Below are 25,161 nucleotides of genomic sequence, written 5' to 3' on the forward strand. Positions count from 1 at the left end.
GATACGACCACAGCAACCAGAGCTGCTGAGCTGGGACTTATTTGATTTCATCTGAGCAGGACTAGCTGCAGCAGGGAGGAGAGGAACCAGTACTGCACACACCTGCACGTGCCCGAGTTATTCGGGAAGTTTTCAAGCTGTTTCCATATATTGGCTTGTTTTTCTCTTTTACCGACGTCTGGCAATTGTGCCTTTGAAACTAGGCAGCCACAAATGTGTTTCACAAAATGGAAAATTAAACAAGACTGGAAGAGCAGCAAAGGGAGAAGTTTGGGTTAATTTTTATCCCTAGGCTTTGTTTTCCTCAAAAATCAATAAGAAATATGGCACCCTTTACGCACGTTCTCCCTGCTATGCTGGTGTGAGCAAAGCAGAGCAGTGGCATCATCCAGCTTGAGCTCCCCAAGCCCTCTGCATCTAAATGCCACCCCAAGGACAGCGGGGACACCCAGCTGGAACAACCAGGGTCACACCGACATGAGCTGCAATGAGTTTGTTAGGTCTCAGTCTAAGGAGAAAGCTGGCATGTGTCAGACCCCACACCTATATATATATATATATATTTTTTTTTTTACCCCCTAGTGAAAAGCTTGGGGGGGTAAAAAAGCTTGGCTGGTTCACAGGCCAGCTATCCCCATGGGCTGCCAGTGGCACCCAGTGCTATTGGGGCCCCAGGTCCCCCCAGCCCTGTGAGGGATGCTCAGGACTGGTTTCACTGGGATCCGCCACTGCCCGAACCTCCTGGTGAAGCAAAGATGCTCTTCTCTGAGCCACACATACCCAGCACCCGGAGATCTGGCGTGGAAATGTTTCAGCCCCAGGACTACAACTTTCTTTTCCCTCCTTGCTGCACCCACTGGCAAGCAGGGAACCGCCTTCCCCATCACTCCCGTCTCTTTCAATAAAAGCAACGTGGGGTTTCCTTCCTCCCCGGGCCCTGAGAAACACCATCCATCCTCACCTAACCACGACCAGGGAGGAAAGCAGCAGCCAAAAGCTTCACGGCAGCGCGGTGCCATGAAATGCCTGACCGGGAGCCCGCAGACCTGATGCCGAGCATCAGCATCCATCAGAGCTCAGCCCCTCTGGCGGCATCGCTCGGGGGGTGAAAATACTTTTCCCATCAAACTCCACCTCTGGATTGAACCCTTACCCAAGTCTCCCAAAGCAAGCCTGACAGGAAGGCGGGGAATTCATTACCTGCCATGAGCAACTTTTTTGGCCACAGCAAAGCCCAGGTCCCCAGCCTGGAGCTCGCAGCGACCCGGCTCCTGCTTTGAATGGAGAAGCCTCTGCAGAGCAAAACTAGTGTAGGGAAATAGAAAAGCCCTGAAGAGGCGATGGTCCCCTCGTCCCACACTTGCTATCTCTGTCCGATGGAAGTGTCGTCCTTCGATGGATATTACTTAGGCAGCAAAATTTTCCTCCCAGCAGCTGGCAAGCGAGATAACTACAGCCAGCGCAGCCAAACCGCGAAGGCTGGAGGAGGAGGAGGAGGGGGATCAGCCTCCCCGAAAAGTAGCTCCAACTCCATCGTCGCTTCGGAAAAAAACAAGTTATTTAAAGAAAGCAAACTCTATGCATTTTTATTTGAAGGAGATAGTGTCAGAGGAGACGAGCCATGCTACAGCTGCAGGGAAAAGAGCTAAGAGACAGGTGAATGCAAAGCAGCCACAGGCTCCAGCAGCTTATCTAAAGCCCTGGCTGCAAACAAGTCATCCGAAAATACTTGATGCTTCAGGTGGCACTTGCTGCCTTTTGAAAGGGTGCGCTCGTAATCGGCTCCGAGAGGGCTGGCTGGGTGCACGGGGATGTGTGAAGGCTCTTTGACCTCTCCTTGCCTTTGAAGGAGGCTAATATATTCTCTACACCGTGCTCCTCCTGCTATTTTGAACTTCAGGAAGGAAAAGAAATTAAAAAAACCACCCTCCTTTTGAAGAGAGGGAAGAAGCAAGTCTTTTGATCGTGACGGCTGCTTCACTAGAACCCAACTCCACTTTGAAATAGTAATAATAATTATTATTAATAAAAAATTAATAATGCTGTCACAGGAGGGAACTATTTCCCTGGGCAGCCTCCTCTTTGGCTAGGCAGGAGGATACCAGCACAGGGGTCCCCCACGACCTGCCCCAGCAAAGAGCCCTCCCCGGCCCCAAAGAGGATCCCCAGCACTGAGGATGCTCAAAAAACGTACGGAATCGTGCTGAGATGTCACTTAGCAGTGAAGGGAAGAGCTGGCACAAGCAGAAAGACTTAGTGGGACCATCTCTCAGCAGGGCACTTAATCACAGGCTTTCCCTTAAAAACCCGCTTAAATCCCTTCCTCTCCAGTAAAGTGCCTCAGCGCCGAGTCCTGCTGCGTTAAGTACTTTCCTCAAGAAGTCACGGCCAAAACAGAAATATTTCCATGGCATTTTGAAACACTTTTAAAATACAAAGGAGAACTTCCCCCTCGAGCATCCCCCGCCAGAGAAGCACGTTAAGGCGGTGCTAACGAACAGCCGCCAGCGTGGATTTGACGCTACAATGGGTAAGAAAAGCTCAGCCAGCACCAAAGCAGCCAGCTCTTATTTCGACATCAAACACCCTCACAGAAGATCAAGCCGCTGCCTTTCCCCATCCCTGCCATCCTCTTTGCTCAGGATATTTCGGTCTCCTCCCCAACCCATCCCACTCCACAAGCTGCCAAAAGCAATGCTGTCTCCAGGCAAAAGATATATACTCACTTAATGTATATATTAATACACATATCGACTTTCCTGTTGTCAGTCGTTATCAAGATTTATCCAGCCTGATGGCCTCTTATTGATTGCAACGGAGTGTATTCCCACGGGTCAATCAATTCTGATCCAGCCTGTGGCATGAAGTCAATACCTATTTATTATATGATCTACGAGCTCCATTATTTAACTGCTAGGAAAGGGGAAACACAGCAGAAAGTAAAAGGAGGGAAGACAACCGAGAGGCAGGGCAGGAGGTGATGCTTTGGCTCCCAAAGCGGGTGCTCCAGCGTGGGGAGGGTTACAGGAGGCAAGACCTCATGGCTTCTGCTCCCAAAATACACCCACGAGTGGGGAGAGAAGGGCCAGACGTGAAAGGCATCTCGGAAATGCCTGGCTCCGGGATGCGTGGCTCCAGCCTGACATGGAGGAAAACAATGTGGCAGCTCTGTGCCTCAGTTTCCCTCCTGTTGAGCAGGATTTGGAGCGCCTACTTAACTTTCCAGGGCAGGAAAGAAGGCTGATAGGATGTATTTTGAGATGGTTGGGTTGCAGTGTGGAGAAAAAGCCAATTTGTTGTTCATTAAAGCCCAAATGGCCAACATGGCTATCCCTGAAGAGAACAACGGGTTGGCTGCAAGCAGCATGCAGCGGCTTGCGCAGCCCATCCTGGCCCCACAGAGCACCCACACAGGGAAAAACCAAGCAGCCCCAGTCGGTTTTGTCTTAAGTGCCATGGCTTACACCCTTCCCCTTTACTCCCATCCTTCAAATTACGTTAAACATCTGCTTGGCTCCCAGCTCCTTGAGCACTGAGATTTACAAGTCCCAAATCCTTTGCAGCTAGGCTGGGACACTGTAAATGTCAGGAGGTTTGGCACGGGGAGAGGCTTGGAAGAGTCAAGCATTTAAAGCCGAGCTTTGTCCAAGCTCCCCCATGCCCGGCAATGGGAGAGGATCCCCTGCAAGGAGCCGGGCTTGCTCCTCCCAGCAGCAGAGCCAAGCATTAGACATTGCCAAAAGCCAGCATAGAAATAAATTATAAAATCTTAACAAACCCCAACACTAGCCCATGCAGTGCCAGCAAGTTATCCTGTAAGACACAGCCGTAGCATCTCAGATATTCTTCCCACCCCTCGCTCTCACACCTTCCCTATTAATTCGTGGCAGGTAACCTGTTCCCTGTTATTGAAGCCAGTTTGCTTTGCCACAGAGGAAAAAAGAGCAAACTCTCTTTTCATCTTTGGTATCTCACATGAGAAGAGGGCCTGGGTTTCTGTTCAGCCTCAGCACTCAGCTCCCTCCCACTAACCACCAGCTCTAGGGAAGGGTTTTGGGAGATGCTTCCTCTCTGGCAGATATACTCCAAGTTCCTCTGCTGAAAGGCACCTTCGACAAATTAATTCTTTTTATATAGTCCTGCCATGGTCAAGCTTAATTTCTAATGTTCTTCAATGTTCTCTTTGGTCCTCCTGGCACATCACGGCAGGGACATAAATCACGGCCATGCAGCCCCAGGTGGGATTGCCAGCAGCAATCGAGTTGGCTCCCAGTTGCACCCTGTAAATTCAGAGTCACTCTGGCATCGCACCGTGATGAGAGAGGGGCCAAAACCCAGCCAGAATCATCTCAGGGTACAAATCCCTGGGTCTTTGCATGGGCTTCTAGTGCCACTTTTAAGCTTTTAACTAAAACCCAAGGAATCTTAGAAAAGCTGCACCAAATCCCCCACGCAAGTCAGCGGGAGCTCAAAGCATGACAAAGTTCCACCTCAAACCTCCTCTCTCCTGCTTTCAGACCTGCTAACCTCGCTCCCTTCTTGCAAACAACATTCCCATCCAACAAGAGCCATGGGTGCCCCCCCCGAAAGCTGCATCCAGCGTGCTGATGCCCCCACTTTCATTACAGACTCAAGACCCAGGAGCCTCGGGAAGGATCAATAAGCATTAAAACCCCCCCCCCCCTTTTTTTCCCCCAGAAGGAACACCCAGAATCCTAAAACCTGGTAGTTTCTGCAATCCATTACCTTCATGGGTGGCTCGAGCCATTTTAATAGCATTAGAAAACTGTTTGACTTTGTCCTTTGAAGGACCTCCTGGGTGGCTGAGGTTTTACCTCCCCTCCCCATGCTGCCACTGATGGGGGCTGGGACCAGGAGCCCCAAGGAGTTGATGTGAGTTTACCCAGGCCTGGCTTTGTCTCATTCAACACCGGCAAAAACAACTTGTCATTTGCCTGTATGCAGCAAACACGGCATTTTTTCAGTCCTTTCATTTCCACTGGGCCGAGGACTTTGATGCCGTTTCGTGCTATCCATTATGCAGCGCTCAAAGCACCAAGGCTCACATTCGCTCTTGCTCAAGACTAATTAAGATGAATGTTAACTGTCCCCACTGCTCATTACCCAAGAGAAAATCTATTAGCGGCTCTGATGGAAGCGCTCTTTGGAGTCACCACCTCCCATTGCCAAAAGATGCTGAATTTCTTCCTTTCCTTTCCGACCCAGACAGTCGCATTAACAGACAACTCAAGAATCAGACTCACGGAATGGTTTGGGTTGGAAGGGACCTTTAAAGGTCATCTAGTCCAACCCCTCCTGCAATGAGCAGGGACATCTTCAACTAGATCAGGTTGCTCAGAGCCCCGTCCGACCTGACCTTGACTATTTCCAGGGATGGGGCATCAACCACCGCTCTGGGCAGCCTGTGCCAGTGTCTCACCACCCCTCATCGTAAAAAATTTCTTCCTTGTATCTAGTCTGAACCTCCCCTCTTTTAGTTTAAAACCATTACCCCCTGTCCTATCACAGCAGGCCCTACTCAGAAGTCTGTCCCCATCTTCTAAGCCCCCTTTAGGTGCTGGAAGGCTGCTATAAGGTCTCCCCAGAGCCTTGCCTTCTCCAGGCTGAACACCCCCAACTCTCTCAGCCTGTCCTCATAGGAGAGGTGCTCCAGCCCCCGATGATCTTCGTGGCCCTCCTCTGGTCTCGCTCCAACAGGTCCATGTCCTTCTTAAGTTGGGGGCCCCAGGGCTGAACACAGTACTGCAGGTGGGGTCTCATGAGAGCGGAGTAGAGGGGGACAATCCCCTCCTTCGACCTGCCGGTCACGCTGCTTTTGATCCGGCCCCAGATAGGGTTGGCTTTCTGGGCTGTGAGCGCACATTGCCAGGTCACATCCAGCTTTTCACCCACCAGTACCCCCAAGTTCTCAGCAGAGCTGCATTCAATCCCTTCACCCCCCAGCCTGGCTGATACTGGGGGTTGCCCTGACCCATGTGCAGGACCTTGCACTTGGCCTTGTTGAACCTGATGAGATTCACCTGGGCCCACTTCTCGAGCTTGTCCAGGTCCCTCTGGATGGCATCCCATCCCTCAGGCATATCAACCGCACCGCTCAGCTTGGTGTCATCTGCAAATGTGCTGAGGGTGCACTGGATCCCACTGTCTATGTCAGCGATGAAGATACTAAGCAGTACTGGTCCCAGTCATCTGGCCAGACCAATGGCTAATATGGAGAAAATTGAGCATTAACACAAAGCATCATGCCATTGGCAAGCTGCTGCCTCAGTTTCCCCTTCCAGCTTTTGCCCATGGGTCAATGCTGTTTGGAGGGGAGAGATTTCTTTCTGCTAATGAGGCAATCCTTGAATATCACAAGCAAGCAGGAAGGAAAACGTAGGGATGTGAAAAAGTAAAAATAAACCCATCTATAAATAACCCCCTTGCAGCAGCACTGGGTGGCACGGCATGGTAAAGCCCCTTCCAGGGACGGGCAGCTGCTTCCAGCGTGCCGGCAGGAAAATGGAGATTTCTTTTACAGCTGCAAGAAATTGCTTTTTTTCTTGGTGGAAAAAAATGTCCTCGAGCGACCACCTCTGGGCATCCAGAAGAAAAGGGGCCTCTTCTGCACACAGCCAGTTCGGGGCTGGGGATGTGCGCGGGGAGGAGCGGGTGAGGAAATTCGGACATCCTGGATTTGTATCTGTAATTAGCCTCATCAGACAGCTGGAACTGATTTTCCCCCACTCCAAGCAAAGCCTGGTTTAAAGTTATTCCTGTAAACCCACAGGGAAAACTTGAGTCTCTTCAGAAAAAATCCTGTTTGAAGAGTGATGCTCTCCCCTCTGCAGGGTCACCAGCCTCCCTCCTCCCCCAGTGCCACATCCTGGACTATTCCCAGTATCCTTGACCCTTCTCAGCCCAGCTCACACCACATTGTCCTCTTCCCAGAGTCATTCCCTATAACGCCTGAGCAGCAGCTCCCACCCGTGGCATGGCAGAAGAGTCCCCAGGGCTGTCATATCCCTTAGGAAAGACCTGTCTATTCCAAGAAGCAGGACCAGATAAGGAAACACGTATGGATGGAGACCTCCACATGGCCAGAAGGCTTTTTCCCACAGGAGATGATCAGAGATGTCCCAAAAAGCCCCCAGAAAAGTTCAACCAAGTAGAGACCAGACAAGGACTGCAGGCACAAAGGCAAGGGAGCATCCCTGTGCTGTCACCCTGGGAAATGCAAGGGATGCTTTGCCCCGAGAGCCCCAGAGGTGCCTCCTGGGGAAGCACCAGCAGAACAGAGCCCCTTGGGAAACATCAAAGGGGAATAAATTGAGTCTGGAAATTACCTCTGGGCTAAGGGATGGGCACTCTTGTACTCCTGGGCTTCCCAAAAAGTCCCTGAGACTGAGCCGAGCCCTGTTCCGGCATCCCCCTGCTTTAGCTTTCCTGCATCCTCGTGGCCAGCCCAGCACCAGCACTGGCCACAAGCCGATCACACCCCAGAAATCCCAGCAGGAGAAAATGAAGCAGGTTTCCAGTTGCAATTGAAAAACTATCGTGATGTTAATTCAACCTTCGAAGAATACGGATAAAAGCGGGTTGCCGGTTGTAGGCAAAGAGGAGGCAATGCTCGGAGACGTTGCGAGCACAGGTTATATTTAGGACAATCCAATAAAGCTGTACTTTGACCTTAAAAAAAAGGAGTGAGTGCAGCTGGGAAGAAAAGCAAGCCGAGCAGTGCGCTTCACAGACCTCATATTAATGTATCAAGCTACTGCAGTGCACATATTTATTTTGTCAAACTGTCAAAAATGGCACCTTTATGGTATTATATAAAGAGGCATTAGAATAGAAAACACTTTGTAGCTAAAAAAAAAAAATAAATATATTGCCCAGGTTTTGATATTGAATAGGATTGAAAAGCTGAGCAAATAGGGGCTGCAAAGGGACCATGGAGCAGAGCAGAGCAGGATGGAGAAGCTGCGTTTTCCTCTGGGTAGAGGCAGCAACACGGTGTAACACATGGATGGGGTCTCTGACGCATCGATCAATACATGTGTTTACATACTTTTCAAAATGCTTTTGGCCTGAAGCTAGCTAATAGATGGAGATCTGAAATGCTGTTGAATTCTCCCAGATGACTATTTTTTGGTCCAAAATAAAAAGCATATTTTTTCCAGTCCCAGCTGGGGAGAGCCAGCTCCCATTTGGAGTCACCTTGTCTCCGGAGGATGCAACTCCCGAGCCAAATGCAGCCCATGAACCCACCGGGGAAGCGAGCAAGTGATGGCATGAGGAGCCACAAATTTGGGTTGAAATCCTTCGCTGTTGAGCAAGGAGGGGAGCAGAGCAAAGCCCCCATCCCAGCACCTGCAGAGCCGCCCCAGCTGGGTCCGGGGGGCCAGGAGGTGCCGCTTTCAAGGGGACATTAGGAAAGGATGATGCAATATTTCATCACTAATGGCTGTCAGAAGCGTTGCCATTTCAGCACAGGCTTTTTGAAACGCTGCCAAGAGGAGGCTGGAAATTCAACCTCACCTTGGGGAAACTTCTCCAAGAGAAGGTAACCTGTGGTGGGAGGCAAAGCGGCACTGCCTCAAGCCCCGTGGCTGAGCACATAGTCTAGAGGTGAGGAAAATAACTGAATACTCAAAAATAAATGTATTTCACACAACAACAGCTACTCTGGGAGCAGTTGCAGCCTCCCTGCCTTGAGGCCACCGGGGATTTCATGATTGCCCACTCATGCAAGGAACATGCCAGGATGCTCGGTGCTGCATTTCCCACCAGGCACATGGGTGACAGCAGGTACGTGGGAATTCCTTGAGACCAAAGCAGCTCTGGATGTGTTTGAGATGGTTTGGGAGACCCCAAATCTCAGCTTGCTCCCCAAGCAGCTGCAAGAAGCCCCCCTCCAGCAGTCTCATCCCCGCACCCTGCTGCGATATCCCCGAGCATCACCAGCTGCTCAGCCAGCAGCTCTTCGAGTTCCCAATCTCCCTCCCCTGGCCCCATCCCAAACTCATTCCTATTAGTCTCATACGCGGTTTGGGGTGTAATAAATAAAGACAACAGCTTTGGGAAAGGGAGGAAATGCTCCAGGAGACTGACTTGTCTTGCAAGGTCTCCCACCTCCTCGGGAGCGAGGAGACCCTGTGGATGGGCTCCAGACCTGTGGAATACCAGACCTCTTTGCAAGCTTCTTGTTTTCCCGCCTCTGCTGCCCTCCTGGCCATTTCACAGACCATTGGACCTAACACTTGCACCCTGCTGAGCCTTCAGACACCCGAGCTGTTTTCACAGCACCAAGTTATTCATGAAACCTGGTGTTCTCAAGTGACCGGCTGCTTTACGCAATTAGAGGCTTTTCCATGCTGTGGCAGTGGTCGAGCAGGGTCCAGTCCCCACCACCCACCCAGGGACCTGACCGGGGCACCATGGAAAAAATCCCCCAACAAACCAGGATAGAAATGGCTGAATCCCACCAGGTTACATCCCTCCTGGTTAAAACAAACCATTCCTGTCTCAAGCTCCACTTCTACAGGAGATGAATCTGCCTGGACCCACTTTGATGGGTTTGCCATCTGCTTCGCAGCATAAATCACAGCAGATGGAGAACATCCCTTTGCTAGGGCAGGGAGGCATGGCCAGCCTTACCTCCCAGTAATGTTTTACTGCAGCAAGGTGTTTTGGAAAGAAAAAATTATTCCGGCTGAGCACGAGATGTCAGGGCTTACCTAGTGATGATGGCAAGGTGGGGAGGGCTCATGCAGGCTCCCATGAAGAGCACCACGTTCTCGTGCCGGGTCTGCCGGTACGCCATCACCTCCCTCTTGAAGGCCTTCAGCTGGTCTTCATTGTCCCGCTCGATGTCGATGAGGCGGATGGCCACCTCCCCATGCCAGCGGCCGTGAAAGACCTGCCCGAAGCGGCCCTTGCCGATGAGCTCGCCGATCTCGAGCTGCTCGAAGGGGATGTCCCATTCCTGGAGGAAGATGCTGGTCTGGCTGGCCTTGCGGGGGAAGTTGCGTGCAGAGAGGAGCGAGAGGTTCATCTCTTCAAAGTCGTCCTCGGATTCTTGTGCCTCCTCGGTGCCTTCCTCGTTCTGTGGCAGGGAGGTAAAGGGAGGCGAGCACAATAAAACAGGGGAAAAAAACTGTAGCCGAGGAAGGTAACGTGGACAAAACCCCACTTAACCCACCTGCTGCTTGCTCAGACCCAGAGAAACCAGGCAGGTACCTTCCAAAGGCAACCGGGCGGCTGCGTTTTATGCAAAGCCAGCAGAAACCCAGATTTTACAGGGAGGCATTTTTTTACTCCAGGGTTAAACACAAGAGTGTGACACACTGCAGCATTTAATTCATTTGTCTGAAAGCAGTGTTTCATCCTACCCTGGCCAAGCTGTGCTCCACTAATACCGACTGCTCCCACCCTGGCACCCCCCGGTCTGCACGCCCAGCCCCCCAGGATGGGTCTGACTTTTCCCTTGACGCTCTGTATATGCTTTCTACAGGATTTACAACACCCATTAAAAGCTGCATCCCTGTCCTCACCCTCCACCTCTTCCCCTCCACCACATTTTTAATGCCTCTCAGAAAAGCTCACTGAACTATAAACTTGAGTGCAGAGACAAAGCCCATGAGGGTCCCTCTTCATGGGCTGGGGACACAGATGCCTGGGCAGGATCAGGCCTGGCCATTAATTCAATTATCAGCAATTTCACTGCACAGATGCTAAGCTTAACTGGTTCCTGTGAAATGTGCCCCAAGATATATATAAAATAAAGGCCCGTTAAGCACAGGAGCGAGTCCAGCCATCTCACCTCCGAGGTGGGCTCCACTTCAATTTGAAGCAATGGGTTTCCTTCCAGGCTGTTAAAAGAATTACTGAATTACCGCCAGGTAGAAACACAGTTAGGTGGGGAGCACATGCAGGCGTCGAGTCCTGCTTCCCGCAGCATTGCTCTGCACCAAGACTAAAGGGATCAGGGAGGAGAAGTACCAGGCTTGCTGCTAATCTGGGAGAGCAACCCCTTCCCACCCATACCCTGGCTGCCTCCATCTCCCAGGACAGCCCTGGGTGCTCACAGGGGAGGGGGGGACGATAGCGGGAATGAGCAATATTAGTTATTGCATTAATTAATATCAGATGCGTGAAGTTCCAGGATGGCTTTGGTGACATGGGAGCACACGACCAGGTCTCCATCCCATCGCCCAAAGCGCGCGGTGCGGAGGATGCACCATCACCACATGCCCCAGGAGGAGCCCCGAGGCCAGGGCACATCAGACAGGCATCACCCCCAGCTAACCCAGCGTAAGGGACAGATTTACACCCTCACAGCTATTGACCATCTCAAGGCAGCACTGGGGCATGCACTTATGGCATTTTTAGGTGGTTTCTAAGATCAGAATTACCTTCCCAACGAATGCCAGCCAAAGCGACAAGCGCAGCTGATTAGCAGCCAGAAGAGAACAAAACAGGTTTTTCAATTATTTTTGAGAAGTGGAGGTTTCAAAGACCCTCCCCTGCAGTAAGAGCACTTGAATTTCTCTAGTTTCCCAGCTCTCTGGGCCAGGAGCTCCTCTTTTTCTTCTCCGCTTACGCAGCGCCTCCCACCACCAAGTCCATGACCAGGGTCTCACTGCACCCGACAGTTAACACGGAATTAGGGAAATTCTGTGGGGAAGATCAGTCGGAGCAGCTCGGGTGGTTTCGAGCATAATATAAATACGTTCTAAATTATTATTATCAATAGCATAAATAACAGCATCCCCTCCCCGAGACAGCAATGATCACAGGAGAGGCATAACACTCCCCAAACCACTCGGACGCTGTGGTCCTGTGCTTCCTATCCCATTCACTTGCCACTAAAGAGCTATAAATCCCAGGGGAGACACAGGTGCATATACTGAAGGAGCCAATGCTGATATTTTAAGCAGCACAGAAAGCCCAGGTAGATGCTGACGGCTTCTGCTGCCCATCACGATGCACAGGCGGTTTGCAGGAGCAGCAGTCTCCTCCTGCCTGATCTTTAACCCAGGCACGAATACTTGTCTCCCGAGTATCCGAAGCAGTCTGCTGTTTAACCCAGCCAAGCCCAGGGTAACCTCAATGGCTCCCACAGGTTATTTTCAGTGGGGTGAGCAAGAGAAGGATCACAGATTTTGCATATTGAAAGCTATTTACCCACAAAAGTCTGCCAGCCCTACGCCTGATATCTTGCTTTAGGCAGGGAAGGAAAAGGAAAAAAAAAAAAAAAAAAAAAGGCTTTGACTTCACCACTTTGCCATTAATTTCCCAGCCACCAGTCACCAGTGGGGACAGCAGTTCTGTCCCCATCCCTCCCATCGCTTCCCCCGGAGGCGAGATCCGCCGGACCCCCCGGCAGTTGCCAATGCAGTTTGGAGAGCGTGGGTGAGCTGGAAACAAACCACATCCCACATCACAGCCTGGAGCAAGACCCTATCTGTTAAACTCCTGGCTTGTAAAATCCTTCAAAAATGGCATTTATAAAAAGGATCGGCAAGCAATCCTAAACTGTAATGTCACTGCTGGGGCGGCGCAGGCACAAGGACCTTGGCGAATGCCGCATTCAGCAGAGCAGCTCGGACTCGATGTGCTGGGGAGAGCTGGTCCTAATGCCAATTAGATACTGCATTTCAAAACTAATTTCAGTGCAAAGTTTGTTGGGCTTGAAAATATTACAGGTGGGGCTGCATGAACTGCCTTTATTAAAATTATCTCAAAGACCCTGGTTCTCTGCTTATAATTTAGTAAGAGATTCAGCACTTGGGCTTTGGCGTCTCGTGGGTTTTGCCTTGGACTAAAAGTCTTTTTTTTCCTGATGGCGAAGTGCTGGGCAGGTGCATTGCTGTAGGTTATAAATCAATCCCCTGCGCTATCCTTTCAACCTTTCTCCTCCTCGAGACACAAGCCAGAGCCATGAGCTGCGTTCGTGCAGCAGGAGCACCAGGGCTTCACCCCCACCATCCACCCCAACCTGCCCTAAAGGCATCCCTGAGCCCCAAACTGGTCCTGCAAAGCCAGGGGAGCACCCATGGGTGCCCAGAGAAGGTGGGGTGCAGAGGATGCGCTGCCTGGGGAGGGGAAGGTGAAGGTCTCCGGGAGGAGGAGGAGGCACTCACATGGGGTTGGAGTTGACAGGGTGGAGGACCACCTGCGGGGCTCGGGTCGGCGTCTCGGGCACCACATCTGGGGAGAAGAGAATGGAGTGAGAGCGGGCTGGGAGGCACCCAAGGGAACTAAATCCCACTGAAAACTTCCCTTCGTCCCCAGGTCCAATTTAGTTACACCTTTAGCTATAAGCTGGGTGTAACTTAGGGCCACCCAGCCCTGCAGCAACTTAGTAGTGCACGGTCCTGCAGCAATGTACTGGTTTGGGGGAGAAATCCCACCCCAGCACAATCCACCCGCACAAATCCAGGGGTTAGAAGAGCCAGCCATGCAGCCACCCCCCTAAGGGGTATCTCAGCACCCCACATTACAGGGGAGACTTTCAAAGAGGCTTACCTGGGAAAATGAACTGCTGCTTGTACTTGTAGTAATGGGAAGCTGGAAAAGAGAAAAGTGGGGTTAAACACTGACCTGCAGAGCCAGACGTTGAAGAGACCCCAACCTGCACCCAGTCCTGCACCACGAAATGCCAGCCCCAGGTCTGGGTCCCCCTCTGCATGACCCAGCTTCTCCCACCTCCATCTCTCCAGAGGATGCTACCCACGATGGCACGTAGGGTGCCCAGGCCAAAAAATTAAGACGTTAGCCCTCTAACAATCTGGCTAAATTATAACTTAATTTTTGCCACCATCAGCTACTGCTCTATACCATTTAGAGAGCGTTGATGTCATCTGCCGTGTTGCCAGTGGGATTTGGACACCTGGTTGCCAGTAAAAGCCCGCGGGGTTTGAGTGCTCAGCTCCCGACCAGGCTTTGGGAACCACTCGGCATCACGGAGACACTGAGCAATGGATTTGCAGCTGCTCCCCATCTTTGCCCGATCCAGCCAATCTAACTGTGCATTTTTGCCATGCTTCGGAGACATGTCCTTCCTGGGCTCCCTGCCTGCCTCCTGGTCCCCTGAAAGAAGCCGGCGGCTGTCAGCAGCCCCTGGAGCCACTGCCCAAAACCAGCACTGCAGAAGGGCTCTAGGTGGTGGTACCCTCCATCAGCTCCCCATCGCCAGTGGGCAAAGCCCATGGGCTGATTTGACTCATGCAAGCAGGCAGGTGATGGGTATGAAGCAAGAAAGAGCTGCTGAGGCCACCAGAGTTTGGCACCTTCTCCTTAAGCTTCAAGACCCCAAAGACCGTCCCTCAGCTTCTCCTCTCCAGCTTCGAGACCCTGAACACCGATCTCAGCTCTGCAGCGGGACCTGAGCACCCCTGAGCCGAGATCAAAGGAGACTCAAAGGTAATTCCAGCAGAAAAAGGTCACCGTGTTGCAATTTCCAAGCTCAAATCCTAATCCCCAAGATGACCATCTTGATGAGATAAACCATGGAGAACTTCCCATGTTGGAAGATGAAAGCACAGTAACTGTGTCAGACCGGCTCCCGTTTGCCACAGGGCTCTGCTCATCATGGGCATGAAAGCAGGGAGCAACCACCTCACCAAGCTGCTGGGGTCTGATCCTGCCCCGCTCCACCCCGCCAGCTGGGTGAGCGTGCCAGCGGCTCCCTGCGCTGGCTCAGCTGCGGCGGTAGTGACAGCATGTCCAGGTCCCCGTATGGAGATCATGATGCCCACTATGGGGGTTACTTCTGTGGTTTCTGCTTTAAACAACATGAAATAACATCTCAAAAGACCTGCAGGGAGCTCTCTGCTCCAGAAATGATGCATGACAGGGTCACCAAATGCTGGACCCTCTGTCCCTTCCCCCCAGACCCAGACGGGGTCCAGAGCTTGCCCAACAAGCAGTTTAGGGATGTTAATCGCTGCGAGTCCAGCTATCATGCTGCCAAGACATCAGGATGCTTCAGCTCTGGCTGGACCACCACGAACTCGGTTATACTGGCACAGAAACCCATGCCGTGCTCTCAGGTTTGCAGCCACGCTGTGGACTATCCTCCCAGCTCAAGGGCTGTGGCTGGCAAAATCCCAACCTGGGGAGCTGGAGAAGGAGCCAAGGCCCTCCTTGACGGACAGGTCACGCTGCTCCTTGGGGTGCTCAGTGCTTCCTCACAGCTCCTCTGCTGTCTTCCTCCCACCCCTCCAGCATCCCGCCTGAGCCCCAGGCACTCCAGCGAGCAAGACTTGTGCACAGCTGCAGCCTCTCCGGGCACACAAGGACCCGTGTTGTTTGGTTGGTGGGTGGTTTGGGGTTTTTTTTTTCCCAGCTTTTGGAAATGGTTGTTATTGTGGCAATGGATCCTGCCAGTCAAATCCCCCCTCTCCTCCCTCCTCCTCCTCTCTAGCTGAAGGCTTGTCAAGACGGAAGGGAGGAATCACCATAGCCCAGCAGGATAAGCAGAGCACAAAGGTGCCGTCTGGTTCCTCCAGAGAAGCAGCCTTGACCCTCTTTCCTACCAGATCAGTTAGTTAATCCTGGGGGTTTTGGGATGCAGGAGGAGTCCCAACCCCCCAGCTGCTGCCCCGTCAAAGAGGCTCAAGGCCACTGACCAAACAGGGGTCACCGGCCCTGGGGCAGCCGTGAGTGCTTCAGCATCTCAGTGATGGGTCAGGGCCATGGCTCCCCCTCCTCTCCCCTCACCAGGCCTTTTTTGGGAGCAGCTGGAGAGGTAGGTGGGTGGCTGAGGACAGTTGAGCCCCTCCACACTGCTAGGACTGATGCTGAGCCATTCCCCTCCAGGAAAGGACCTTCCCTGGAGCAGCAGCACTGCCCCAAGGACATCCCGAAGGCAGCCGTGCTGAGACAGACTTCGGCACCTCCTCAGGCCAGGAGGAGCTTTTTGGCCATTTAATGCAACTCCTGTGTCCTGCAGCTACCGTGAACAAATTGCCTCTTCCACCAACCCTGAAGAAACTGAGCTCCAGGAGCAGATGGGTCCCAGGTACACAGACAAGACTCGGTGGGACAAGCTATGTCAGACAGCCCCAGCATCAGCTGCTCCCCACGATCACCCCACACGCACTGCCAAAAAGCTCGTTGGAGGCCTGTCACCCCAAAGACACAGTGAAGTTAACTCAAGTTACCCTCGTAGAGGGGTGAGACTTTGTTTCCCACTTGCTGTTGAGGCAATGCAGTGGGCACACGCCACGGAGAAGTCATGCCTGGAAAGGTTTCAGTAGCCTCAAGCGCAGCAGGTTGCCCACAGAGGTTGTGCTGGCTCCATCCTTGGAGGTTTTCAAGACCAAACTGGATCAATCCTTGAGCTCTGACCCTGCTTCAAGCACAAGGTTTGACTCCCAAGATCCGTCCCAACCTGAATTATCCTAAACTCATCTTTGCTGCTCATTTCTGCTTCCAACATTTCCCCATCCCACTGGAAGTCTAGGCGGGCAAGCAGCTGGAGCAGATCCTCACCATGAGGACACCCCAGGGCACGAGCCCTTCTCGTTGAGGCGTGGAAGTGGGGAGCCCACGGTACCTGGCAAGTTGAACTGCTTCTGCTGGCGTGGGCACTGCGGGGAGGGGTGCAGCGGGGACGGGGGTGTCGCGCTGGGCGGCAGCGGTGGGGCCGGCGAGGACGGTGTGGAGGAGGTGGTAGAGGAGGGGTTGCTGCTGGAGTCTGGCTGGTAGGGCACCGGGATGTGGTCCTGCGGGACACGGGGAAGGAGAGAAGAGAGGAGCCAGTGAGAGCGGTGCCGGCCGGTGCCAACCCAAGGTGCTGCAGCATAGAGGACCCCAGGTGACAAGCGAGAGCTACACAGGTCATCCCAGTCCCCCATTTCCAGAATTCCCAGAAAACAACCAGAGCCCCAGCCTGGCCTTTTCTAAAGCTGTCTGTATTCACAGTTTGCACCAAGGCCATTTCACACCAGAAATGGGGCTCCTTTGCAAACCCCTCCATGCTACGCACCCAGGGCTGAGGGCTCCCCAAACCTTGCTGGCTCTGCAGAGCCATGGCCATCAAGACCAGAGTTGGGGGTCACATCCCTGGGGCTTGGTTCTTAGAGGCGTGAAGGACCTGGCAACTTCTGCTGACCTCCTTTGAGCCAAAACCCCAGTGCCTCGCTTGGAGCAGGGGCTGAGCTGAGGCAGATTTGAAAAGATCAGCCAACACATCCCAAGACATCTCTTGCCCTTCGTTGACCCTTCCTAATCAAGGCAAGGACAGCAGCTTTGGGTGCGTGTCTCCAGGGCACGCTGCAATGGGTGAGAAAGGACCACCTGGGAGCTAACGTAGAGGAAAACCTCCCTGGGTATCTTAGATCTGAAAAGGAAAATTGAGGCCAGAATTTCCCACCTTGCTCGTGACATTGCTGTCCAACTTGGAGATACTTAACAGGGTCTGACCTTCAGCAGCACTGAGCGCTCCCATCTCCAGACAGGTGCCCCCATGGTAAGATTCTTCCAAGGTTAGAAAATCTGCACAAGCCTCCCCCAGCAGGTAATTTTGTCCAAATTGATTAATTTTTAAATGAGCTGGGCTTTCCAGGAAACCCACATACATTTTATATAGACCACCCTGACATGCACGACAATATTGGCAAGGTAAATTATTTTTTAAACCAACAAAGGCCACTGACAATAAGATTTCAATAGTATTCACAGAGAACAGGGTATGTCTAAAGAAATGCTTTTAGAAACATTAAAGTAAGAAGGGGCCCCGTTGCATAAAGCACATTTATAGAGGAAATTTTAACCAGAATGGGAGTGCTCAGGTCAAAGCCAAATGTATAAATAGAGATACACACACCGTGCATCATCATGGTCTGGTTAGAGAAAAGCTAGGAAAGGTGAAAGGACTGCGCGGCAGAAGGAGAAACAGGGCTGATGCCCTTCGCACCCAAAGCCTTTATCAGTGAGCCGAATTGCTTCCCCGCTGCCCTCTAATAAAATGAAACAAATCACTGGAAGGACGGGCACTAAAAAGAAGAACACATCTCTCTCTCTTTTGAATACTTGCAGTAGCTCTCCAGCCTCAAAAAGCCATTTGCACCACCCCGTAACAACAACAACAACAGAGCAGATCATCGGACTAAGGATCTCCTAAGAGATTTAGGTTTAAAAACTGCATCCAAGAGAGCATCATCCGGTACCCAGCCTTTCCTGAGAGCCAGAAGATGCTGAGGTCTGGGAGGAGCTGGGGGGTCCTGCCAGGCTTTGGGAAGCCAGGGTTTTGATGACCTGTTCCCCATCACACCAAGGATTTCCCTCGCTTCGAGCACTTCCAGCCTGCGAACACCTCACCCTGTGCTACCTCTGGCTGCCCATGAGAAATTTTCCACTGAAGGCAACAGGCTCTAAATTTCATCAAAAATAACCCCATGTTGGTTTTATTGCTATTAATGCAGGGCAGAAGCCAGCAAGCCAAGTGCACTGTCAGGTCTGGCTCCACCAGCTTTGCCAGGGACACAATCAAATTCTGGGCTTGTTTTATTTGTAACAATAAATTTGTTATTTACGGAAGTCTCAGGAAGTAGTAAAGACCTCAAACCACCCCAAATTCAGCTTAGATCTGGAGACTGAAAGGCCACAATGGAGCAGGACCAGTGGGACCCAGGTTATTTTGAAAGTGCTGATCCCATTTTATTTTTAAAAGAAATAACCTCGGTGGGTGCAAACCACACTGGGAAACCCAAAGGGCAAGGAGCTCGCAGCTCTGCTCACAGCGAGGTTCATCCTGCCTCAACACCAAGCTCACCCTCACTCTGCTCCTTGAATTAGCACCAGTCCACGGGATTATTTTTTTAATTTAAGCCCCCAAGCAGGTTTCTAGGAAGCTCCTACCCACGCACTGACACACACATCAGTCCCGCAGTGGTGGATGAGCCTGGAGACCCACGGAGCCACCTGCAAGGCTTGGTCTTGGCAGATGGCTGAGGGGCTGGGAGATGCCCCATCCTGGGGACAACCCACTGGTCCCCTCCTACTCTTAAATTCCTTCAGCCCCTTTCGCTCTTAAATTCCTTCTTTTAAGAAGTTACTCTCCGAGCTGTGCTCCCACCCAGCAAACGGGACTGATGATCCCGAAGGACGTGCCCTGGGAAAGCTGCTGCTCCTCATGCAAGGAGCATCCCTGCCGGAAAAGCCGAGGCAAACAGGGTGGCACTTGAAAATGTCACCTGCTTTGGGACCCTCATCTACAAGAGCAGCCACACACGAAAAACCAGCAAAAGCCACTGATATTTTGGTGACACAGGGCCGGTCCCCTCTGGCAGGGGGTGGGGGCAAAGGGGGTGTTCAGGGCTAGTGGAGCAGCTCACCTTGTTGAGTTTGTTGGTTTTGGGGAGCGTCTGGCTGACGTGCAGGTCCGAATACCTGGGGGGTTTCCGCAAGGGGTTGTTGATATCACAGGGCACCGACTCTGTCCGGACTAACCTTGCTGGATTAAGAAGGGAGAGAGGGGAAAAGGGGATGGAGAGGAGGGGGAGAGAGATGGAGACACATCAAAGCTTCGAAGGAGCACTTGGGGTCACCCTGCACTTGCAAACCGCTCTTGAATCGCTCTCCAAAGCAATACCCCGCGGCATCTCCAGCCGCTCAGCTCCTGCCCTGGGTTGCAGCCAGCCTTCGGGCTCCCCCCTGCACCCAGGCTACAGCCAAACCCCTCCCCGGGACATGGGGGGCTTAAAGCCCCCCATGGTGGGCTGTGAACAACACCCTTCTCCTCCCGCTGAGGGGCTGCAATTCGGGGAGGCTCAGCAGCCACTACAGCCACCCCCACAAGCTGGGGGCCATCAGCCAGCATCAGGAGTGGGCACCATCCTCTTCCTCGCTGCAGCTTTTCAGGGAGGGCCAGGGGACAAGGAGCCGGCTCAGAGCCTCCTGCTCTCAGCAGGGAGATTTTTGGGGGGAAAGCCAGCCTGCAGCCCCAGGGGACTTAGGAATGGGCTGGCTGCAAGGCAATGTATTTAAGAGCTTTTTTGCAGGGGTGGCTATTTCACGGATGCTGAGGCCGCCCCAAAGCCATGCTGCTCCTTGCTCCCATGCGAAAACACACATTGAGCAGCTCCGGCTCTTGCAACACCACAGACCGCAGCCGTAAACCCCAATTTCTGCCCATCCCAGGCGCCCACCTGTCCCCCGCAGCACGGGGCTCTGCTTTCCCTGCTCCTGGTCAGGGTTTGCAGCAGCTTGGAGAATGACAGGGCGGTCTTCTGCCCCTTCCACCCAAATTTCCTGCAAGCAAGGGCATGGGGGCCGGAGCGGAGGCTGCAAAATTGCCCTCCTCTGAGCCACAGCATCCCCACTCGCCTCGCGAGGTGCCACCAGCACAATGCATTTCCCCGTGATTAAACGGATGAGACTGATTTTGGTGGTATTTAACACACAGTAACAGCCTTAAAAAGTTCAAAATTCAAGGCAATGGTAATTGGAAGCGTTTCCCTTAGGCGGTTGCAGTCCTCTGGCCATCAGGGAGCACTCGGCCAAAATCTAGAAGAAAAGAGGTGAGAAGCGACGCCCGTCGTCCTGCTGCAAAGTTCTCCCCTCCTCTGTGGATTTTAGGATGGGCTCTCCCGGAGGAGAGCGGGATAAAGGCAGCTCCAAAAGCACCACGAGCATCCGCAGGGGCACGGCCGCATCCCCGTCGTGGGGACCCCCATGCACCGACAGCGCCGCGGGAGATTTCGGGTCCCACGCGTCCGCCCTAAGCTCTCGACGGTAGCAAAAGGCTAAAACCTGTTGCACTTACCCCGTGCGGTGGGGAATCTGAAAAGAAAAGGAGGCAGGGGAAGGGTGGGTGGAAGTGGTTTGCAATGCAAATCTGCCTCGCCCCGAACGGCTCGTCTCCCTACAAGCGGAAAAAACGGTGGGTAAAATTTTCACAGAGCGCCCAAGCGGTTCGGGAGCCTCCGTCCCGCCAGCCGTCCGTCAGCGAGGGTCGGGCTCCCGAATCGCCCGGGGGGCTTTTGAAAGTTTTACCTGGCGGCAACATCCACGGAGGCAGAAGGGGGAAGAAAGGCCCTTACCTCCGCGGTGGATGATCAGCAGGTGACACGGAGGGGCCTCTTTGGTGCATTTGTTGTGGCACTTGAGCCTAGCAGGGGACAGAATAAAAGGCGTGAGAAGCGAGGGCGGAAGGGATGCGGAGCATCACGGTACGGCCGGAGGGATGCGGCTCAGAGCAGGGAGCATCGTTGCAGCCCGAGGACCCTTTCTCCACCCAGGAAGATGACTCGATGTAATATTTCGGTTGTGCACAGCCCTTGGGTGCTTGCTGCCTGAGCGGTCCCCATGGGTAAACCCTCCCGGGTCTTCCACCCGCAATTCCCAAGCCACCCCCCCCGGGGTGTGGGTGCAGTGATGAGAAGCGGGACGGGATGCATGTCCCGGAGCATCGGAGGGGGGCTGGCTGGGAGGACACAGGGGCTGCCAAACGAGAGCCACGGTGGGTGCATCTGTCCCAATGGAGGGGTGCAGGAACCCCCAAACCTGGTTTGGGGGGTTCCTGCCCGGCTCTCCCCTTTCTCTGGTGGCTGGAGGGGGGAGCAGGCACCCACCAGCCAGCTTGAGGATACCCAAAATTGTCATTTCTGCCAGCCTCAGCTGAAATAAAATGGGCAGAGACCTACACTCAGGGTAAAGCTGCTTACCCCCAACCACCATCCAGCGCTAACATTGTTTTATGCTTAATTAAATTCAGGGGTAGCAAGGGGAAGGAAGTGGCTGCCCTGGCCCCCTTTGGCTCCCAATGAATCTCTGCGATTGTGCCCTCCCCTCCTAGCTTTATTACCAGGACATTTAACAAAAATAATGAGAGCATTTACGGCTACGTTGAATATTCTGCAGAGCTTTGCCTGGTTTCGCAGAGCTGGGGCAGAAGTCTATGGAGGGCTTCACCCCTAGGTCATGCATATAGGCATAAGCAGGCTCCCACTGCCCCAAAACCTTCCCATTCGTTCTTAATTAGGGATGGAAATGAGTCCCCGGCTCATGCTCTGCCACGGCAGCCCCAGCAGAGCAGGGAGAGCCACAGGGGGAAAAGGCAAAGAAGAGGAAAGGATTTAAAAAACAAGGGTAAATGATGAAAAAAAAAAAAGACGGCAGCTACAAGTCAATGAGCTGGGTAATGAAAATTCAGGAGCCGTGAATGTTAGCTTTTATTACAAAGCCATTCCTAGAGGGAAAGGTAGAGATTAATTCGGTGTTTGAGGCTTGGGGGGTTTGGGGTCTGCTTGTTTGTTTTACCTGCTTGTTCCCCTCCTGTTTCTGGGGAAAGCAGTGCCGGGGCCAGGCAGCTACAGCAAAGCTGGTAAACCTAAATACTTTGCGTTCACCCTAAATTCCCCAGTTGTAAAAAGTTATTTGCTCTTTTCTGAGAGGCTACAGGCACCAGGACCGACACAGAGCCGGAGCCGCAGCATCGCAGGGGCACCTCCCAGCATCCCTCCTCCTGCACAGGGACCAGCCCCAGGCAGGCACAGCAGTTGCTTGAGCAATAGGAATCACCACATTAAAATATATATATATATATGATAATCGACCAACTGCAGACTAACCAGGCATTTCTTGTCCAGGTTTAAATCCCAATTTGCTAACTTATCAGCGTTTAATCAATGGCAACAGCGATCATTATCACTTCATAGCTCCAGCTAAATCAGTTACCCACAGATGATTGGTGTATTCCCAGCACCCATCCCTAGAAAAAGCAATCGTGTCTCCAGAAGCAGCTTTACTCAGTGCTGATGGCTGCACGATACTGTGTAAGAGCTGGGCTCTGCCAGATTTAAAGCAGTAGAAGTGGCCCCAGCCTCTGCCTCACTATCTTTTTCCAGTCCTGCCCAATTTTACGGCCAGCACGGCCCCTCTTCTTTGCACCACAGCTTAATTGCAGTTTGGGGTGGGTTGGCTTCTTGGTGCCACAACATTGCTGGGAAACAGAGGCCCCCAAGACTTTTGCTGCTGCAAAAAAAATAGAGGATACAGCCCAAGGCTGTGGGCAAAACCCACCTGATGCCAGAGCTACCCTGCACGCAGGCGATGCTCTCATCCAAGCCGATCTCAGCTGCCCCTCCAGCGCATCCATCCCCCCATCTCCTAAAGATAATTCCGCACATAACCCTATAAACGTGGGTATCTAAAGCCAGGCCAAGGACAGCAGTGAGGGGGGGAGGCTCTCAGGATCTGACTCAGAGCTCCGGTGCGAGCAGAGCCAAGGTCTGGTGGACAGCATGATCCCTCAGGACCCCACTGCCATCGCCGGCACGCAGACCCGACCTCAGCCCCATTTTGGCATGTTCTTCACCCCATTTCCCATCTCATTAAAAATGCCTGCAAGGATGAGCTGGTGAGAGGCTGGTCAGTCTCCCCATGCCCAATCCCCTGCTCAGCTCCACCAGCAAAACCATAATTATCCCCCTCGCAACATACGCAGCTCCGGCACCATGACGTACTTGCAGTTTTTGCATTTTAAGCCGAACAACATTCCTTTCCCGCAGACGGTGCAGGTCTGAGACATCCAGTACTTGGTGGAAAACCTGCAGAGAGAAACGCGAAAAGTGGCCAGGGAGAGATGAAGCTGCTCCACCCCATCCGTGCTCCTGCAGGAACATCTCCCGACTCCCGATTTATCCTTTCCTTGCTGTGCTCAAACACTGCTGCAGGTGTCGAGGCATCTTTCTAGGGATGCCAAAGCACAAATTTGAGCCCCCCCTTTGGTTATGCAGAAGGGCACAGCCTGCTCTAAAGTGGATCCAAGCCGGCCACGATGGGCATTAGCCACCGGCTTGCTGCGGCTCCCCAGCTTTGCCCACCCTAGGCTGTGGCCAGAGCCCCCCAAAACACCTCCCTCCCCTGGGGACCCAAGTTTCCAGCCTGTCAGAGAAGCAGCTGCCCCATTGAATAGCAGAACTGAGACTATTTCTAGTGCTTTTCCTTCTTGAGGTAGATACAGAAGGGCAATAATCCGGAGATGGGAAATCTGCTGAAGGTTGACAAGGTCATGGATAATACATGGCTTTTATTGATAGCGACTCAAGCCTTATCTAAACCAAATCTGAACTGAAATGGAATTTAAATAGGCTTCTAGGACAGTGCAGCCCAGCATGGGAAACAGGGGGAACGGCCCCGAGCCCCCCGTCCTGGACCAGAGATAGAAATAGAGATGTTCATCCCCCAGCATCGGGGAGGATTCAGCCGGGGCTGCAGTAGGGTTGCTGTACCTGTGTTTTATCGAGTTTCCTAGATCTCGACGGGGGATCTGCGGGGACCAGCGAGGCACTGACAGCGTATCTGTGGGAAGAGGAGAGACAGGGAAAACCATCAGGTGATAATAAAGGTGAGAGCCAGGGTTCAAGCTTTTGGGAAGGGGAGCAAAGGATGCACACAAAAAAATCGGGTTTGCCTGATATTTCCCCTTAGAGATGCCCTGCTGGGCTCCCTTTCTAGAAAGCAAGAGACCTCTGGCTTGGGTCTGTGGGGAACCAGGGTCTCCTGCCCCACATAACAGCCCCCAGCACCCAGTTTGGGGCAGGGAGAGAGGTGGGAGGTGATGCACCCACGTGCACACCGAGCAGGACTGCAAAGCTATCGGAGCCACGTCACGATGTCCAAACGAGAAAGTGAAAACAAAGCTAAAATGGCAACTGCATCATTTATTAATAAGACATCACGTCTTGCGGTTGCGGCTGAACAAAAAGCCAAGCGTCAGCCACTTGGAAGGCAATTTAACTCATATGCAAATAGAAAACAAAGTAAAAAGCAGCCTCGGCAATCTCCTTCTAAGGGAAAAGGAGGGAGAAAGGGTAACGGGACCTTGGCTGGGTAAAGAAAAAGAGATAAGTTCATTAGCGCCGGCTGGAGCCAGCAGGTAATTAGCAGCACAGCCGCGCCGGTGCTGTGCTTGGACTCCACATCCCCCTTCAGCCTCAGCAAGGGCAGAGACCCTCATCCTCCTCCTGCCGGCTGCAGTGGCCACAGGAGAGCTCCTGTCCCGTGGGATGCTCAGCCCTGGGGGGGATCTGTGCCAGGGATTCAAAGGCTGGATTTTCAATAAGGGATTCGAGAGGTTTCCCGGGCACAAGCAACCAGCCCCGGCACGAGGCGAGCCGAGCCGCCGCGGCGCAGAGCCGAGCGGCA

General features: G+C 52.8%; 1 protein-coding gene across 1 annotated transcript in view; it reads right to left on the reverse strand.

Moving 5' to 3' along the window:
* KSR2 (kinase suppressor of ras 2) overlaps positions 1-25,161 on the reverse strand; it is a 77,514-nt gene that overhangs the window by 16,920 nt on the left and 35,433 nt on the right. Inside the window, exons 6-14 of the mRNA XM_010563369.1 lie at positions 24,246-24,315; positions 23,478-23,561; positions 21,054-21,121; positions 19,347-19,471; positions 16,565-16,733; positions 13,531-13,572; positions 13,146-13,212; positions 10,823-10,871; positions 9,738-10,105 (exon numbers count right to left, since the gene is read on the reverse strand). Of these exons, the coding sequence (XP_010561671.1) occupies positions 9,738-10,105; positions 10,823-10,871; positions 13,146-13,212; positions 13,531-13,572; positions 16,565-16,733; positions 19,347-19,471; positions 21,054-21,121; positions 23,478-23,561; positions 24,246-24,315 (1,042 nt within the window). The remainder of the gene's footprint in view (positions 1-9,737; positions 10,106-10,822; positions 10,872-13,145; positions 13,213-13,530; positions 13,573-16,564; positions 16,734-19,346; positions 19,472-21,053; positions 21,122-23,477; positions 23,562-24,245; positions 24,316-25,161) is intronic.

Source organism: Haliaeetus leucocephalus, unplaced genomic scaffold, assembly GCF_000737465.1.
Source record: "Haliaeetus leucocephalus isolate CR32 unplaced genomic scaffold, Haliaeetus_leucocephalus-4.0 Scaffold165, whole genome shotgun sequence".
Taxonomy (NCBI): domain Eukaryota; kingdom Metazoa; phylum Chordata; class Aves; order Accipitriformes; family Accipitridae; genus Haliaeetus; species Haliaeetus leucocephalus.